We start from the raw sequence: 17,635 nt of genomic DNA, 5'->3' as shown, positions 1-17,635 counted from the left end.
TATGAGGCAGTCTTGCGCTTATGGCTATGTGAGTAGCAAATACATTAGGCTGGATTATGATATCAGTTGTATGATAGAGACATCAAACTTTGCCCTCATGCAGATAGTCCACAAGCCATTCGGCAAGGTTAGACTTGAGACCTCTCTAAAACAATATTAAGTCAGTTTGGTCTCAAGCCAAGGGGATATTGTGTCAAACGGTCGCTGGTCTTACATGTATTATTGGAATATTTGGCCAGGTGACTTTGATTAGGCATCTTGGGGTGCAGCCAAGAAGGGACTTGTGGATAAGGCACAATGGGCCAGATGTACTAATCCATCCAGGGGTCACAACCCTGTGATTCACTGAATCACATCTGTTAGCTATGTACTAAAATTCAGAACAAATCAACATTTGAAAAAGGCATGTTTAGGGCTTCTATTCCAAATTGTAATTTGCAAGACAATCTATCAACGAACCATTGAAAAGTTACTGACAGTATACAGACAGTAACCCATTTGCAAAGAGAAAGGGGTCTACTTGGGACCTCTCCCACTAGTAAATGTTAAATCCTTTGTTGAGGGGTAGGCAGTGGTTCAGGAGACCATTACCAACTCACTGCCAACTCGCAAACACCTTTTCCAAAAGGTGTTTCCTCTAATGCAGCCCCGTTTCTGATAAGGAAAATGGGCTGCATTGAAAAAAGATGCACCTTATTTCAATGTAATTACAGACATGGTGGTCTGCTCAACCCAGCAAGCCACCATCCTTGCGATGGCATCCAACTGAAATAATCCAAATTTGCGACTTACCTCATTAGTATTCATGAGGTAGGTTCTCTTGTGCCCCACTCAGAATGGTTATTTCGCAAACTGACTGAAGAGTGCCTTGGTCGATCACAAAATCTCACTAAATTCACAACGTGTTGATGTGCAATTTACAACAACTTTTAATGAATCCAATATTAGCACATCTGACCCAATGTTCTGAAATGAACTTTTTCTTCACTGTGAACCAGTGAAGTGACATAAGTGCAGGTGTGATTATGTTGCATAAACTTATCCTTAAAAGTCAGAGCATAACAATTTACATTTATCACCGAATAAAACAGAGCATTCTCATGTTCAGGGCAACAAAATATGGTTATAGCCTTTGAACTGATGCTGGAACTGCACTTGTCTGATCAGATGTTGTTAATGATCTCGTGATTGTCAGCTAGTCGCTTCCTTGAGGTTTTTCTGCCTTATGTTTCTTTATTTGTGACATTTATTCCATGTATTTTTCTTTCATGTAATGTGAAGCCGTTCAAACGTCCAATACACATACAGATATGTGTAATTTACCACAGAGGTCACCTAAAAGATTAATCCTACAAAGAGGTGTTTATGAAAAGTCACGTCTTTTAAGATTAACCTTAAAATGTGTTCTTGAGTTGCAGTGTGATTTACCACTGTCAGCTAGGAGTAAAATGTGTAATGCGCGTCATGACTGCGGCTATAATTTCTACAGATATTGATGAATGCGAGGACAGTCCTGAAATCTGTGATGGCGGTCAATGCACCAACATTCCTGGGGAATATCGCTGTCTTTGCTACGATGGATTTATGGCTTCCTTTGACATGAAAACATGCATTGGTGAGTGCTGAAAATTGAAACTTCATTTATAATATATCTTGCTATTTTTAATGATTATTAAGTATTTCACATATAACAAAACTAGATTCAAATAGCAACAGAGCACCTTTGGAGACCTTCCCATCCCATCAGAAAGTCTAACAAGAACATGTTTTTAGGGTGTCTGTGCCAGTTAAAATCCAATTACAAAATAAAGGATTTGTCATGTATTAGCCAACATAATGTAGTTGTAGTTTTAACTTGCACATATTTACAATACACGTTTCCAATTTTACTTTCAGGGAGATAATCCGATTTTCCCAGAATCACACATTTTCTTTTGTCTAAGCTAATGTGGGAACCAAGGTGTCGGAGTTCCATAGTCAGCATCTTAGGCTTTTGTCTCCTCCGCGTACACTTAATTGGTCTAATTTACAAGAAACTGGTGCATCTGAATTGATGCACCAGTTTTCTTGCACCAGCCTTGGACCCCTTAACGACGCCATGGTAGCACTGTATTTATGATACGACACTCTAAGACTCTTTCCACCAATGCGTCAGAACATCTGACAGCTGCGGTGCTAAACCAACGCATTGCTGGACTCGCATAAAAAAATCATGCTACTCCAGAAATGCGAGGGGGGTCCAATGTTAAAAAGTCCATCATAACTTTAACGCCTGCTTTGAGTAGGTATTAATAAATTGACACTGTGAAGGCGCAGAATGGAACAGTGAAATCATGTAGATTTCACTGCACCAGTTATGTGTGTCTTTTAATGGGGAAATGCCTATCTTGCATACATTATACCTGTCGCAGGTATAATGTGGCACAAGGCTTTACAAACTAGCGCAATGGTCCCATTGCGCAAGTTTGTTAATGGGGTGCAATGTAGGAGACTGCTTTGCGCCACCGCTGCATCAAAACATATGATGCAATGGTGGCACAAAGGGCTTGCAAAAAAGCCCCACTGTTTCTAACATATAACAAATGGGGTGTGTCCAAGATGACGGTTGCGTAGGAGCTCTTCTGCCGGCCTCCGCAGTGCCTGCCCACCAAACTGAACCCTTGGTTGCTAAGGCTGCCTGAAACTTTATGGACATGTAAGGGGGCCTGATGGGTGTCCTGTTCCTTGCTGCAGCTGTGCAAGAAGCCAGGAGTGCAAGACGTGGTCCACCACAACTGATCCCCTTGTGGCTGCACCTGGAAAATGATGGCCACCAAGCATCCGTGCATCTGAGCAGTGACTGTATCAGGGCTGATTCTTGTGTGGATTGGCCCTGAATGGCAACACCACATCCCTCCGCGACCCGACTGCCTCAGTCATCCTGCAGGGGCTGGAGGGGGATGCCTTAGGCATAGCAAAGTCCCTCCTAGTCGCAACCTGGACCCAGCGGCATGTCTGGGCCTCATGAGGGCCGCATACAGCAGCAAGGGACCAGGGGTCCTGGGGTCATCCGCAGCTTTACCTCACCAAGGCTATGCAGAGCACACCTGATGCCAACTGGAGAATGTGACAGAGACCGCAAACATCCTCCTGCTGGGGGCCAAAGAGTTTGCCTGTGGGGTATACGGTAGCTGTGACTGAGGGCCCGCAGCAAACTTGAGAAGAATTGGGGAGGCTCCAGGCCCAGAGCAGACTGTCACTTTCAAGTGAGTGGGGCTGCCACTGGAGGGGGATGGACAGTGAGGCATTATAAAGACTACATAGACACACCACGGTGCACTGTTTTCACCTTTCAGTGCTCAACACAGCTGGAAACACAACACCACTGGCAGCCCATAAGCTTAAAAATATGATACCCTAAAAGATATGGTGACTAAGTCTAATACCAGGAAACCAGACCTACCACAACACCCGCAGATGGGTGAATACACTACCTAGGACCACCCGCCACTGAATGCAGAATGGTGAGACTCCAGTGGCCCCCTATAACTCACTCCTTCCTGAAGTCTCTCTTCACTAAATTGAGGGATGACTTCGCCACTCTGAGTGGCGGCGGACATGAAGGAAGTTAAGAGGGAAGTGACAGATCTGGACCAACGAGTAGATGCCCTAGAGGACAGTGGTGATGCCAAAGAGGAAGAGCTGGACAACCTCAGGTGAGCAATCCTGGACCTTCAGGAACAGATACTTTGCTGTCTGTTCACAACTTGAGGACCAGGAAACATAATGCAGTAATCCAATGTTAGAATTAAAGTTGTTACCCTTAATGTGGAGAATGGCGATCTTGAGGGTCTGTTCACTCACCTCTTTAAACAACTCCTACCACACTTTACGGAGGCAGACATTATCTTGGACTGCACACACAGAGAGGGGTCCCCTGCAGACTCCCCTTGCACGCCCCAGGGTATCATCACCTGCCACCATAATTATTAGCAGAGGGATGCTCTCCTGGCTGCACAAACACAAGCTGTGCCCGTATTCAGGCAAGACCATGGCAATTCCAAAAGAACCACATACTTCAATTCCTGCAGTTCTGAAGGAACTAGAAGCCTTTGGGCAAGTCTCTGGCTTCAACATCAACCTACAAAAATCTTATATTCTGAATCTCAAGGTCCAACCTAGAGATAAAGCACAGCTAGAGCAATCCCACCCCCTCCCCTGGACTACTCAATGGGTGCAATACCTTGACCTAAATATCTGCCCTCACTCTGCAAGATGATGAAGCATAACTATGCTAACCTGCTGACCACTGCACGTTCAGAACTATAGGCTTGGAGAACTGGAGGTCTTTCATGGATGGGGAGAACCACAGGCAAATAGTCCCTCTTACCCCAGATCCTCTATATTATGCAGACCCTCCCTTTCCAACCACTTCCACACTTACTAGATAAGCTTCAGAAAATCATCGAGGGCTTTATTTGGGAAAGTAAATGGCCAAGGAAAAGACAGTACACATCAATCCTGTTGTCATCAATGACGGATGTCTGGGAGTCCCAAACCTGGATAACTACTTTCTTAATGTACATCTTTGTTATATGGTAGATGGGCCAGACCTCTAATGGAAAAATATCAGTATTTTTAATACCAGGCAGTGGCAGGCATACATATATGGAAAATACAATTGCTCCTCAAGAAACATAGGTCACCATGGGTTTATATCTCCCCAGTAGTGAAAGCAACTCTGGAGGCATGGGGCAAGGTACAAGTAAAAAAGGAGCTCTTCTCACCTCTGTCTCCACTCATGCCACTGATTGGCAACAATGACTTCCCACCAGCCCAGTCAGGAAAAGAGTATCAAGCATGGCAAGATGCAGGCTGCAGAATGCTCGATGACCTGTTTGACCAAAATGGCCTACATACCTTTGACCAGCTGCAAGATTCCTATGGCCTCCCAAGCCAAAAGAATGGAGATACACCACTGTCTGTCATTTGGTCACCCGGCCCCACATCCATCCACATGCTAGATGCAGATCAACTCCTCTCAATAAATCGATAGTCACTCGCACTAATGGCAAGCAACTGCATTCTGACTTATACAGCTTTTTGAACAAAGCCATCAAGATGACTAAATCCCCAGCACAAACTAGTTGAGAAGATGAGCTCAAACACACCTTCACACATAAGGAATATGCTGACATACTTTGTAGAACTTGGTCATTCACCCAGTCCTTGGCTGGGCTGGAAACCCTACTCAAGATTGCCCATTATTGGTATTACACCCCAGCTAGAATGGCAGCATGGAAGCTGGACACTTCTGACAAAGTTTGGTGCTCCTGCAGAGAGACTGGCATGCTCGCTCTTTTCCTTTGGTGATGCGTCAAGTTACATTGATACTAGGAAGAAATCCTACACAATACTTATGGAATCTTTTGCACGGAGCTTCCCCTTTTCTAAAGCTACATTTTACTGGGCTTACCCAAAGTATTGGTATATCCCCTACAGTCCTGAAGGTGGAAAGCGATGACAGTCACCCTTTGCACATTGAAACGGGTGGTTCTAGCTAAACTGGGCACAGATGAAATGCCAATCCACTCTGACTGCCTAAACAAACTGTGGGATCCTATGGGGATGGAAACTCTCACAACAGCCTTAGAGAGCACCCTGCCACAGTTTGACAAAATGTGGGCAACCTGTGTCTTTTTGCCCCCGATACTTATGGGTCCTTCAACTCACAGCAACTGAATCCTCACCCCTACCTGGAGACTGGGGCTGAATGCTATCCCTTATGCGAGCTATTATTTCCTGACTTCTTCTATGGACTGATCATTCCTGGAAAAGTATACGCACTCACCCCTCCCCATTCCACCATTCCCCTCTTGTCTCCCTCTCTCCACAAGCCCCATCCCCCAAGTCCCTCCCCCCACCAGTTCCTCCTCCTCATCAGCCTATTGGATGTAGGTGGGGGTATTTGTTCACTATAAAATCTTAACAAGAAGATTAGAACCATAAAATACGACAAATTGTTAATGGCTATACATATTTTACTTGTATCTGCTTATGGTTAATATGCATCCTTCAGGACATTACTGTTGGCCTCTGAATTTTAAGTTTTGCCACTCAAAGGTCTGTTTGGCTGTAGCAATGTTACCCAAGCAACGCTATGTCCAGAATAGAGAACCCATAAATGTCATTGCTGAACAGAAATATAAACCTACCCAGTCTTCTTAAAATACTATTCCATTGTTTCAATATGTTTTAAATTCATATTAAGGAGACCATGTATAACCTTGTAGTAGGTGACAGTGGACAGCTATCAAATGCATGCTTGTGAAGTGAATCACTATCTTGTAATTTGCTGTAATCACCCTGGAAATCAAGAATTATCTAGTCACATGCCTACTAATGAATGTACCCTCTTCATGAAAATTCCAGGCAGCTTTCCCAGGAGTTTAATGATATAAGGTCTTTGACACATGTGGATGCTCTCACAGCTCCTGCTTCATCACAAACTTCAATGTCATGTTTTATGCAGATTTGTATCCTATCCTGACGCTGAGCAGGTGTGAGTCTAGGCACACTTAGGGCCTAGTGGGACTATTAGAAAAACCAGATCATCAACTTCTTGCAGAATTCAAGAAGTGAGGAGGAGCCTTTGATGAGTAGCTGCAGGTCATTCCACGCTTTAGGCGAAATGTAGGAGAAGGCTTGATTGCCGGATCTACTTTCCCCTATGCTTGGTATTTGTGCAAGTAGAAATCCAGATGAGCAGAAGTGTCTGGAAGGTTTGTGAAAACATATGCATTGTTGAGATATGATGGTCCAATGTTCTGTAGTGCCTTGAAAGTGTGAGTGAGGAGTTTGAATTGTGCTCGTTTGAGATCGAGGAGCCAGTGATGCTTCTTCAGGGGTAATATAATGTGAAGGGTGCATGGGATGTTGAGAGTGAATCTGACAATGAGTTCTGAATGGTCTGCAGCCTACTGGTGAGTTTTGATTCTGGCATAGAGGATGCCAAAGTAGTCCAGCTTGCTCATGAGGAGGACATGTGTGACTGTTTTCTGGATGCTGGTTGGGAGCCATTTGAAAATCTTCCTCAGCATCTTCAGGGTATGGAAGCATGAGGCAGTGATGGCTTTGTTTTGGGTGCTCCCGTTGACTTTGCTGTCGATGATGATCCTGAGTTCTGGAGGTGAGTGGTGGGGGTATGTGTCAGTCCTAGGTCTATTGGACACAAGGTGGGGTTACACAGTGATGTGCTCTTCTTGAAGATCATGATTTCATTCTTGTCAGTATTCAGCTTTAGACCATTAGTGTTCATCCAGTAGGTGGTTTCAGTCATGCAGTCTAGCCCATGAGAGAGAGAATAAGTTGCATGTTGTTGGTGTAGGAGAGGACGTTGATATTGTGAGAGCAGATGATGCTAGCCAGAGGGATCATAAGAGTTGAAGAGGGTCAGGCTCATGGAGTATCCTTCCGGACCTCCGCAGATGAGGTCACAGGCACCTGACGTCTACAATGCAAGGCTTACAGACTGGGTGCTTCCAGTGAGGGAGGAGCAGATCCATCAAAGTGCATGTCCTTGAATTCCAATGTTGTCTAGGAATTGGGTGAGAATGGGATGGGAGACTGTGTCAAATGCTGTGGAGAGGTCCAGGAGGATATAGGTCCCCATGTCTCCTCTGTCTGGAGTCATTGGGATGTAATTCATGTCATTTATGGCTGTTCGAGCATTAGCAGCTCCCCCCTCCTCGCCCTCCTCAAGCACCTTGAGACCCTCTAGGGTGAGTAGTGCGCTCTACAAATGCATTGATTGATTGATGACAGCGACATGAACAGGGACCAGGACATCTATTGGAGATGGACTTTATGGATTTTCTACCCGTTTGTTCCTGGGGGTGGGACTGAGCACTAACAAATGACTGCCCTGCTTGTGTCTTTTCCCAACAGCTTCAGGAAATAGGTATCTATTAGTAGAACAATCTAAGGGCCTGATTACGACTTTGTCGGTCCTAAAAGCAGACTGCCAAAGCTGTGAAGAGGATGCCACCATCTTACCGGTGGCGTCCCCCCAAAGTGTATTACAATGTTCCCACTGGGCTGACAGGTGGGAGCATTGTATTATGCGTTAGCGGGAACAGTGCTACAATATGGTCTCGGCTCCTTTAAGGGAGCCAAGGCCAATATTGTAGCACACCAGTTCCATCGGAATGCGTACTGTCTGCTAGGTGGGGGGGGGCCTGCATTGCCCATGCCATGGCAGTGCAGTGCATGGGCAGTGCAAGGCCCCCCCTGTGGCCAATTCAGACCACCGTCAACCATCTGCACTTCAGGAACCATGTTGTTGGCAGGGACGATGGTTCCCTGGCAGGTTCGCTCTCCATGGTTGCAATGTGGTGGTCAGACCGCCTGAAGTACAGCGGTCCGATCGTCACCACAAGTCTGGCAGCCCTCAGACCGCCAGACTCATAATCAGGCTTTAAATCTTTTCAAACAATGGTCATATGTACTTATTCAAAAGTGCCTCTCCCAATTGCCCCCCTTCAGGCATCCACAGAAAATCCACAGAGCTCTGATACCCTCAGGCAATCTGTTCACACTAAAAACCTGGAAAGTTTAAATATCCAAATACTTAATGCAATATAATTTGTCAAATATAATCTCTAAAGTTTTAAACCAAAATATGAAGCTTTTCAAGAGGTTTAAAATTTAGATTGGCATTTGCATTTACCAGGTCCCATGTCTACATTGTCTCTGTATAGACAGATGATGAATTTGGCGTTGGCATAAAGACACTGTGGACAATTCATAAATTGACATCAAAGTGTATTTCTATTTATGACGAGTACAAGTGAAAGAATATAGTCAAAGACATACTGCACTTCACTACAAGTAATATTTTTTGGGCAATAATGCTAGTTAGCTGTAGTACAACAAATGACAAAATTGACGCTTGGATTGCTACAAGGTCCATCGATGCTTATGCCATAAATATTTGAATATGGAATAGACTCAAACAAAGAATACTTCCAGTTTCATCAGAATCCATGAATTAACCCCGTTGTACAAGAGGAATTATATTACATATAGAAATACCATGCCTAAGCACTAGATCCGCCAGCTAGTACAAACTCCAGTGCCAGAAATATTTTTTATCTAACAGCAGCATGCTGCTTCTAGGCCTAATCAGCCCTTTCAAAGCCGTTTTAAATCCATGATGCCTATGATGTCAGGCAGGCTAATTTTAGGACCCAGATGCCCATTGAGCCATGCTGAAGATTGGTTACTGTGTCACCTACTGAATCATAGGACAGCAACAGCAGAATCAACCTCAGGATATTCGACCAACCTCACAAGATGGTACCAGAACTGCTCTAGACATAGCCACCTTGATGTCCACCCGTTTGCCAACCCTGCTAACGGCTTCCAGACTCCTACATCCTCTTTAGATACAGTGATATTCAGGAAACGTTTTGAAAGATGAGACGTGAATGTGATTGGTTTATTTGCCTATATTCACATAATTCGATCCTGCGTGTACTTTGTCCAATGCAGGTGATAAAATCCGACTGTGCACTTTTTTATGCTTTTGTTTGAGATATGTTCATCTGCACAGAGATAAATACTCTAAAGGCACAGCCCGGTAACCTTTAGAAGCATTGTGACCTAATGTGTGTGGCATTGCAACCGGCCCATGCCCCAAGCACTATCTTGTTGTGTTATGGCACACTGGTGAATACAAGGAAACAAAGTATATGCAGGAATGCAAAGAGTGCAAAGCTCAAATGCATTGTTTGACATATGGGGCCAGCTGTAAGGGGAAGGGCGTAACTTGGGGCCAGCTGTAAGGGGGAGGGCGTAACTTGCATTTTATCAGAGTAGAAACGACTGTGGTGCCCACTTGATATTCTGCCACAGAAAGTAACTGTCCCATGTGTCCTTACAGATGTGAACGAGTGTGACTTGAACCCGAATATCTGCATGTTTGGAGAGTGCGAAAACACCAAAGGATCCTTCATCTGCCACTGCCAGACCGGATATTCTGTCAAAAAGGGGACCACGGGATGCACAGGTATGTCAGTGATATGGTGCCTCTTGGTCCGTGTGCACGCACATTATTTTATCCCCCTTTGCACTACTCCCTTTTTAGATCATTTAATAGATACCCTTGTCCATGTGGTGCAGACATTTTGCTGATTAATGATTTTACAATGTTAGTTTATCTTATCACTTTTACCTTCTTTGTCTCAGTTGATGCTTTCTTAGCACATTCAATTATAATGCATGGTTGAACTTTTATTCTAGTCTGTTAAGAGACTAGGGCCCATATTTATACTTTTTTTGCACCGCATTTGACGCAAAAGCTGTGCAAACTTACAAATCTTACAAAATACAATTGGCCCATATTTATACTTTTTGAAGCAAACCAGCGCAGGTGCTGGTTTGCGTAATTTTTTTTACCGCTGGCTAACACCATTCCTACGCACCATGCGGGCGCCTTATTTAAGGATTGATGTTAGCCGGCGCTGTGGGCTGGTCAGAGTAAAACAAAAAGGCTCAAACCAGGCAGCGCCGACGTAGGGGAAAATGGGGGTTGTGCGTCAAAAAATAGTGCAAGTCAGGTTAGAGTTAAAAATCATGGCTCAAACCTGACTTGCGCCATTTTATGACGCACAACCCCCATTGAAATTACTCCTGTCTTACGCCCCCTTGCCCAATGGCCATGCCCAGGGGACTTCTGTCCCCTGGGCATGGCCATTGGGCACAGCAGCATGTAGGGGGACCAAAGTTAGTCCCCCCATGCCACTTTAAAAAAATAAAAATAAAATACTTACCTCAACTTACCTGTACTTACCTGGGATGGGTCCCCCCATCAAGGGGTGCGCGAAGGTGGCAGGGGACTGTCCCTGGGGGCAGGGAAGGGCACCTCTGGACTGCTTCCATGGTCAGAGACCATCGAATTGAGCCCATAGGTCCCCTAACGCCTGCCCTCACCCAGGCATTAAAAAATGGCACACATCAGGCTGTGCACTGTTTTTTAAGGCCTGCCCCCTCCTTTGTGTCAAAATGACGCAGGAGTATAAATAAGGCGCACAGGCCTTAAAGTCATTTTTTTGGGCGGGAACGCCTACCTTGCATGTCATTAACGCAAGGCGGTTTCCCGTATCAAAAAATGACGCATACAGAGGAATTTTGATGTTCACGGAGTCTTGCGTCATAGTATAAATATGGTGCATGGTTTGCGTCAGATGTGCGTCAAAATTTGTGAAGCACATTCGGCGCAAACGGAGTATAAATATGCCCCAATTGTATTGTAAGTTTGCGCCTCTTTCGCGTAAAAAAATGGTGCAAGTACGTCCCTTAAGAAGTATAAATATGGGCCTAGATTTGTTAGGCTTTGAGGAATTTCCAGCCAGTTATATTTTTTTTATCCAGAAATAAGGTTTTAACATAGAGGCGTTTTGCTAATTATCATACATGTACAAAAAACTAATAATGGGATTGTTGCTGAATGGCAGTCTTTTATAATCACTTAATGATGTAAGTCTTTTCATTGGATAAAATTTGACTACGTATCTACCTTACAACCATATAGAAAAGTTTATCATATTAATACACAACATCTTTTGTACAAGATACACACATCGAAGCATTGAGTTAAAGAGATTTTAACATGTTTAAATGTTTTCACGTTTTTTGGCAGAAGTATTGTGTGTATAATATACATTTGAAACAGATAGATGGATAGATAGATAGATAGATAGATAGATAGATAGATAGATAGATAGATAGATAGATAGATAGATAGATAGATAGATAGAACAAGTGTATTATGGTATCCATAAGTGTGCAACTCTTAGATCACATACATATATGTTTCTACACTGATTTACACACATGAAAACTCCAGGTGCTGCTTCTCCACTATGGCGGAGGAGCGTCACCTCCTTGCCAGCAGCTGCAAACCTTTTACTATAAAACGATAATAAACAAAGTTTATTATCGTTTTATAGTAAAAGTGGTGACGTCATGGAGCTGTGACGAGCACAAAGGGGGAGTGCACAGCACGCCCCCTCAGTGCGCTTTTATGTTTGGCCAGCTGTCTCGGGCTTGCCAAACACACATGTGCTCTGGCCTCTCTTCAATCCAGCACGGGGTTGCCAGATTGGAGAGAGCAGGCAGAGACTTCCACTCTGCCTCGGAACACCCAGACTGGGCACTCCGGCCAATCTGAATGCATGTGCCGTCCCTTCAAAGTGCCGCGAGCCGCTCCATGAAAACTCCTTAAATATGTTGTTTAAGGCAACATCTATACATACAGTAATTACCATGCATTTCCATGTGTTGTGTTTGTATTGCCTTAAGTTACCACAACTTTAGATTGAAATAGTTTATTATGTCAAATGATGTGTAGCCACAATGTTCTAGCCACCCTGGTTGATTTTCCAATTCCTCCTTTTCATAATTATTTATGTTCTCTATCACAATAGACGTGGACGAGTGCGAGATTGATGCCCACAACTGCAATGCGCATGCCTCTTGCTTTAATATCCCAGGAAGCTTCAAATGCAGCTGCAGAGAAGGCTGGGTTGGCAATGGCATCAAATGCGTTGGTGAGTGCAATTAATCACTTCCTTTTGCAATGTGTTGAATCACTGTCTGGGTTTAGAGAGTGATGAATAGAAACTTTCCTTTGGTTCAGACAGCTTAGTTTTGCAAAGAAAGGGCGTTGCTGTGGTTAAGACTGCCATTAGAGGATATACTAAGTAATTTAAGATATTCTAATGTTTTTCTTGGACAAAGTATGCAAAGTAAAAAAAGTCTGCTAAGAACAACTTGTTAAGGTGTGCTCAGCCAATTCAGAGTGTATGTAGTCGGTGGCATAGAAGAAAGGTGGTCAATTATTTTCTCAAAGTACTTTTGAAGATTTTCGACAGGGTAGTAATGTAGGATTTGAAGGCCTGGTCATATGTTATTAGTGACCCAAATACAACGGCACTTTTCTTGTGGCCCTTAACGCCCTCCTAACGCCACCATGTGTGCACCATATTTAACATACGGTGAACCATGGCACGTTAGGAACAATAGTGTCATACGTTTTGATGCTATTTTTGTACATTGCAGGATTAGCGCCAACAATTGTGGTGCTAATTCTGCAGTAGATAGGGGCCCATTAAGAATAATGGTGTACCCCTTTGTAACACCTGCTCTGAGTAGGTTTAAAAATAGCCCTTAAAAATGGCTCCGTGGAATCTTATAGATTCCACTGTGCTATTTCTGTGCCCTCCTAATGGGGGAAAGCCTTCCTCCTTGCATACATTATGCCTGGTGCAGGGATAATGTGTTGCAAGGGGTTACAAAGTGGTGCAATGCATACATTGTGCCATTTTGTAAATCTAGTGCGGCGAATTTGGCCTTGTTGAACCATATTAGCGTCATTAACAATTATGCTAATGTGGTACAAGGAGGCACTAGGCCTTCTTAAATCTAGGCCTAAGTGTCTGTCACTCAGTCTTTGCTTAGTTATAAAATATTTCCATATAACATTATCTTATATAATCAGTTTGCTGCTCAATGGTACTCAAACACCTAAAATTCTTGCTTGGGAGTCTACTGACAGCTATAATAGCACCACCTGGCTTGCGTCTCCCTCTCAAGTACGGCAGCAGTGCACTTCCAGAAGTCCTGGGTGTGGGCTCTGTAAAACAGAAGTTATTTGGGCTAACTCACCTTGGTGAATGACATGCAGAAGTGTAATCCTCATCCGACTTTCAGTTACCCTGAGTTTTTTTTAATTAATCTCAGAAAATAGTTGACCATGTTTTCCAGGTTATCAGGCTTACTCCTTTCTGTAAATATATTTTAGCATAATCAAAGTACATCTTTGAAAACTGTGGTCAAGAGGCTGTATTGTTATACAGTTCCTATTAAGATAGTAGAATAGCGTATTAGGATGACAGACCTTCAAAATGTGGGGGACTAAGTCCATCCCCACCATTAGAAGCTGTTGGCCCAATCCCTGGCTAGCTCACATTGCCTCGCCTACACCCCTTACCTTACTGGGGTGGAGGGTGATTGTGGAAACCTAAACATGATGCCTTTGACTCCCATGAAAGTTGTGGAAACCTATCTTACCCTTTCTTTGTGTTACTCATGCATGCCGAGGTAAAAACACAAAAGAAATACAGGATATGTTTTCAATGTATTTATTGAAACAATTGTAGTCTTGCATTGAAAAAATGAGCTGGAATAATTAAGGACATGAAACAAAGCAAAGTAGCCAGCATTACGACCATGGTCAAGAGAATGAACAGTCCAACCATGGTAAATGATTTATAGATATACGTACATAACCCTTAGCCCATACTGAGAGCGTAGTGGGTGTACCTTCTGCCTGTGCGCAATCTAAGGTTAGCCATAGCCCAATACCTGGACAACAGCATCACAAGTCAGCCTGTAGTATGAATTGCAATCCTTTCGGGAAGCAGGTAGATTAGTGCCAGCAGAGCTGCATGACGAACACAGCATTTGTTACCCGGACACTTGTGACTGGAGTGCTCTTCTGCCCCTTTCGGGTCAGTGCATTGTTTGTACAAAAAATGTCATTGTTTTAGAGGCACAGCTCTGATGCAATAATATGTTTAAATATTAAAAGTTGTCTCCGAACAGGCAACAGATGCGCTAGGATATTGTGTACTGTGTTCCTAGGCTTGAACAGTTTGTATGATTATATGTCAAAGAAGACTAACGAAAACAAACAACTCATACAATATATTCCTTGATTAATATTATGTAGGCAAAGTGTATAAAATGTCACTGCTAAAAGGTGCAACTAAAACATGTAAAATATAAAATATAAAAATGAAGCTAAAATAGGGAGCAAACTTAGGTCCAAGAGGGCCTCACTACAGTATCACTGAAAGGTGTAGGCATGCAAACATCTTCTGTGCATGTCTTATACCTTGCTAGACTTGCTTTGATGCGGAAAAGCTGCTCTGAGATAGCCAAAGAGGCATTATCACTACAGATAAGTGAGGAATTGTGCTACTACAATGGTTTCATTATACTGTGCTTTATTCGTGTTAGTGCTAAAACCATTGGCGCAGATGCACAATTTAAATGAATTGTGCAAACACAAAGAAAGAGGCAGTACAAAAAAAGCCCTTTCTTTCATACAGAAGTGATAAAAAATACACGTAAATAATTCACACAGACATAAATGTTCAGGTTCTGTGAATATGTCTCTGTTGCTGTAACATACCTTCGTCTGTTTTGCTACTGGTGCATTCGTAGTGGTGAAATTTGGTGCTATTCATGGTGAAGTGCGTGTTTTTACATGTAGGTCAACTGATAATATCACTTACTACCCCTGATGAAGTGTTGAAGAGACAGTTATGTAAAAAAACTATTGTATTATGTACAGTCTGGGTGTTACTAAAATCTATATTTTGGAAGCACCATTTTATCTTAAATCTTAAACTTCTTAGCAAATTTTGTAGCTGTCCATTTCAAACTTGCATTACACACAGTATACGTTAATGACTTATATTCACATTGCTTTCTGTCACAGGTTGTCACCTCTTAACACTGAAAATCCCCAGGTCACTGTTCTCCACTGCACCAACCAAGATATAATTCTGTGGCTCTCTGGTACACACAGACCTCTGAAGTGCGTTGATTATCAGAGGTTTCATAATGTACTACAATGCATTTCCTACTTAGTAACATCTTTTTTTCATTTAAGCTGTGTGTTATTTTATGTGTAGCTACCTAATGGCTACGAATCAAAAATATGTACATAATTTATTTTTTAGCTACACCTTTGATGCCGTCATCACGCTCACTGATCTCGCCATCATTGCAATCAGCATCACAATTCCCATACTTTTTTTAATGCACTTTGACCACTGAGTGTAAGTGGCCTACATACCACTTGGAAAAGATGATACATCCATTAAAAGGAATTTTATTCACCAGCTAAAGAATTACCTTTGGTCGCATAACAAAGGAAAAGAAATAACTGTGTTCTATTGAAGTATCTGGTACATGCTTTATTAAAAACATTATCACTTTTGTGTTTAGGACCCTGAAAATGTCATTTACAATTAGAATGTGTGCACTCCTTAGTGGTAGTAATAGAGTGATATAGTGATTAGCACAGCCTGCTCCCCTGACTCTTTCCTCTGATTTGTAACTTTCCTTCTCATACTGGCGGCCCTGGCTGACTGCAGCCATTGTCAGCAGATTTAGCGATGGACTGCAGAGATGAGCTGTGCCTGGTCTGACTCAAATGAGACCTAAGACTTTTCCACATTATGCATCCTGGCTGATAGTGTTCTAGCTGGGGCGATGGAAGCCATGTGTCAAGTGAGGACTGCTTACTTTGAAAACTAGGCTACTTTAGGGAGGCAAGGACGTACAAAGGAGGCTAACTACAACCTTTTATAGGAATCCTATGATTCCTTAAAAACAGGTGAAAACTGGGCAAGACACCCAGTGTCCAGTGCGAATGAAGGGTTTGTAAAGGTCGAGAATGGGTTCTCAGTCCTACTGCGCAAGGATGGGAAGCCTGATGTTGGGCATCTTGGGTTACTGCCTCGCCACTCCAAAAGCTCTGCTCTGAGAGGCTTGCACGTCTTTCTAGCATTATTGTCTCTCTCAAAGTTTTTTTTTTTTTACCTTAACAGTTATTTCTCTGACTCTTAGGCTGCCACACATTGAGGCCTTCATTACGAGTCTGGCGGTCATGAAACCACCACCCTCGCCATGGCGGTCTCGGTGAAGACCACCGTATTACAAGTTGTGGGGTTTGGCTGAAGCCAAATCTCCACAACTCCGCCTAGCCCCCGGGTTGGTTGCCTCCTGCAATCAGGCGTCAGTCATCGGGCCGCCATCTGGATTACGAGGTTGCAAACTGCCAGGCTTTCTGTGGCGGTCACCCAGCCATGAAACCCTGGGAGTCATGCACCCAGCGACAGGAATCTCCATTCATGTCACCAGCACACACATACACACATGTCCCCACACATGCACACACTCACGAAACCCCCTTCATGCATGCATGCATTCACATACACACACATGCAGCACATGCATATATCCACTCAGACACCCGCACTCACTCGCATGCATCCACTCAGACACCCCCACTCACTCGCATGCATCCACTCAGACACCCCCATACACATGCACATACACACACACACTCATTCACTTTCATTTGCATACACACATGCATTCACCGCCCCCCCCTCCGCAGACCCGCACCCAAACACACAGGCCCCCTCCCACCCTCACCTTCAGATGCCCACTTACCTTCTGAGTCGAGAAGGATGTCTGGCAGGGAATGGGTACTGGCGGTCTTCCCTCTCCGCCACCACCACGGCTAAATATGGTGGGCGGAGTCCTGCAGGTGTTGCAGTGCTGGCGAGGGAACAGCCTCTGCACCGCCGACCACCAGAACGAATGATGGTTGCTTTCCCCGCCAGGAATGGCAGAGAGCAGCCACCACTCGTAATATGGCAATCTGCTGACTGCCAGCACTGGCAGTCATCTGGCGGGTTTGGCTTTGGCGGTCAATAAAATTGACTGCCAAAGTCGTAATGAGGGCCTTAGTATTTGGAAGCTGTAAGGCATTTTTCTTCTCTGCACCGTTCAT

At 43.8% G+C, this 17,635-nt stretch overlaps 1 protein-coding gene across 1 annotated transcript in view; it reads left to right on the top strand.

Annotated features, from left to right (window-relative positions):
• FBN2 (fibrillin 2) overlaps positions 1-17,635 on the top strand; it is a 1,006,102-nt gene that overhangs the window by 758,204 nt on the left and 230,263 nt on the right. The window contains exons 30-32 of the mRNA XM_069227289.1: positions 1,490-1,615; positions 9,923-10,048; positions 12,468-12,590. Of these exons, the coding sequence (XP_069083390.1) occupies positions 1,490-1,615; positions 9,923-10,048; positions 12,468-12,590 (375 nt within the window). The remainder of the gene's footprint in view (positions 1-1,489; positions 1,616-9,922; positions 10,049-12,467; positions 12,591-17,635) is intronic.

Source organism: Pleurodeles waltl, chromosome 1_1, assembly GCF_031143425.1.
Source record: "Pleurodeles waltl isolate 20211129_DDA chromosome 1_1, aPleWal1.hap1.20221129, whole genome shotgun sequence".
Lineage (NCBI taxonomy): Eukaryota > Metazoa > Chordata > Amphibia > Caudata > Salamandridae > Pleurodeles > Pleurodeles waltl.
This window is presented reverse-complemented; position numbering and strand designations above follow the sequence as displayed.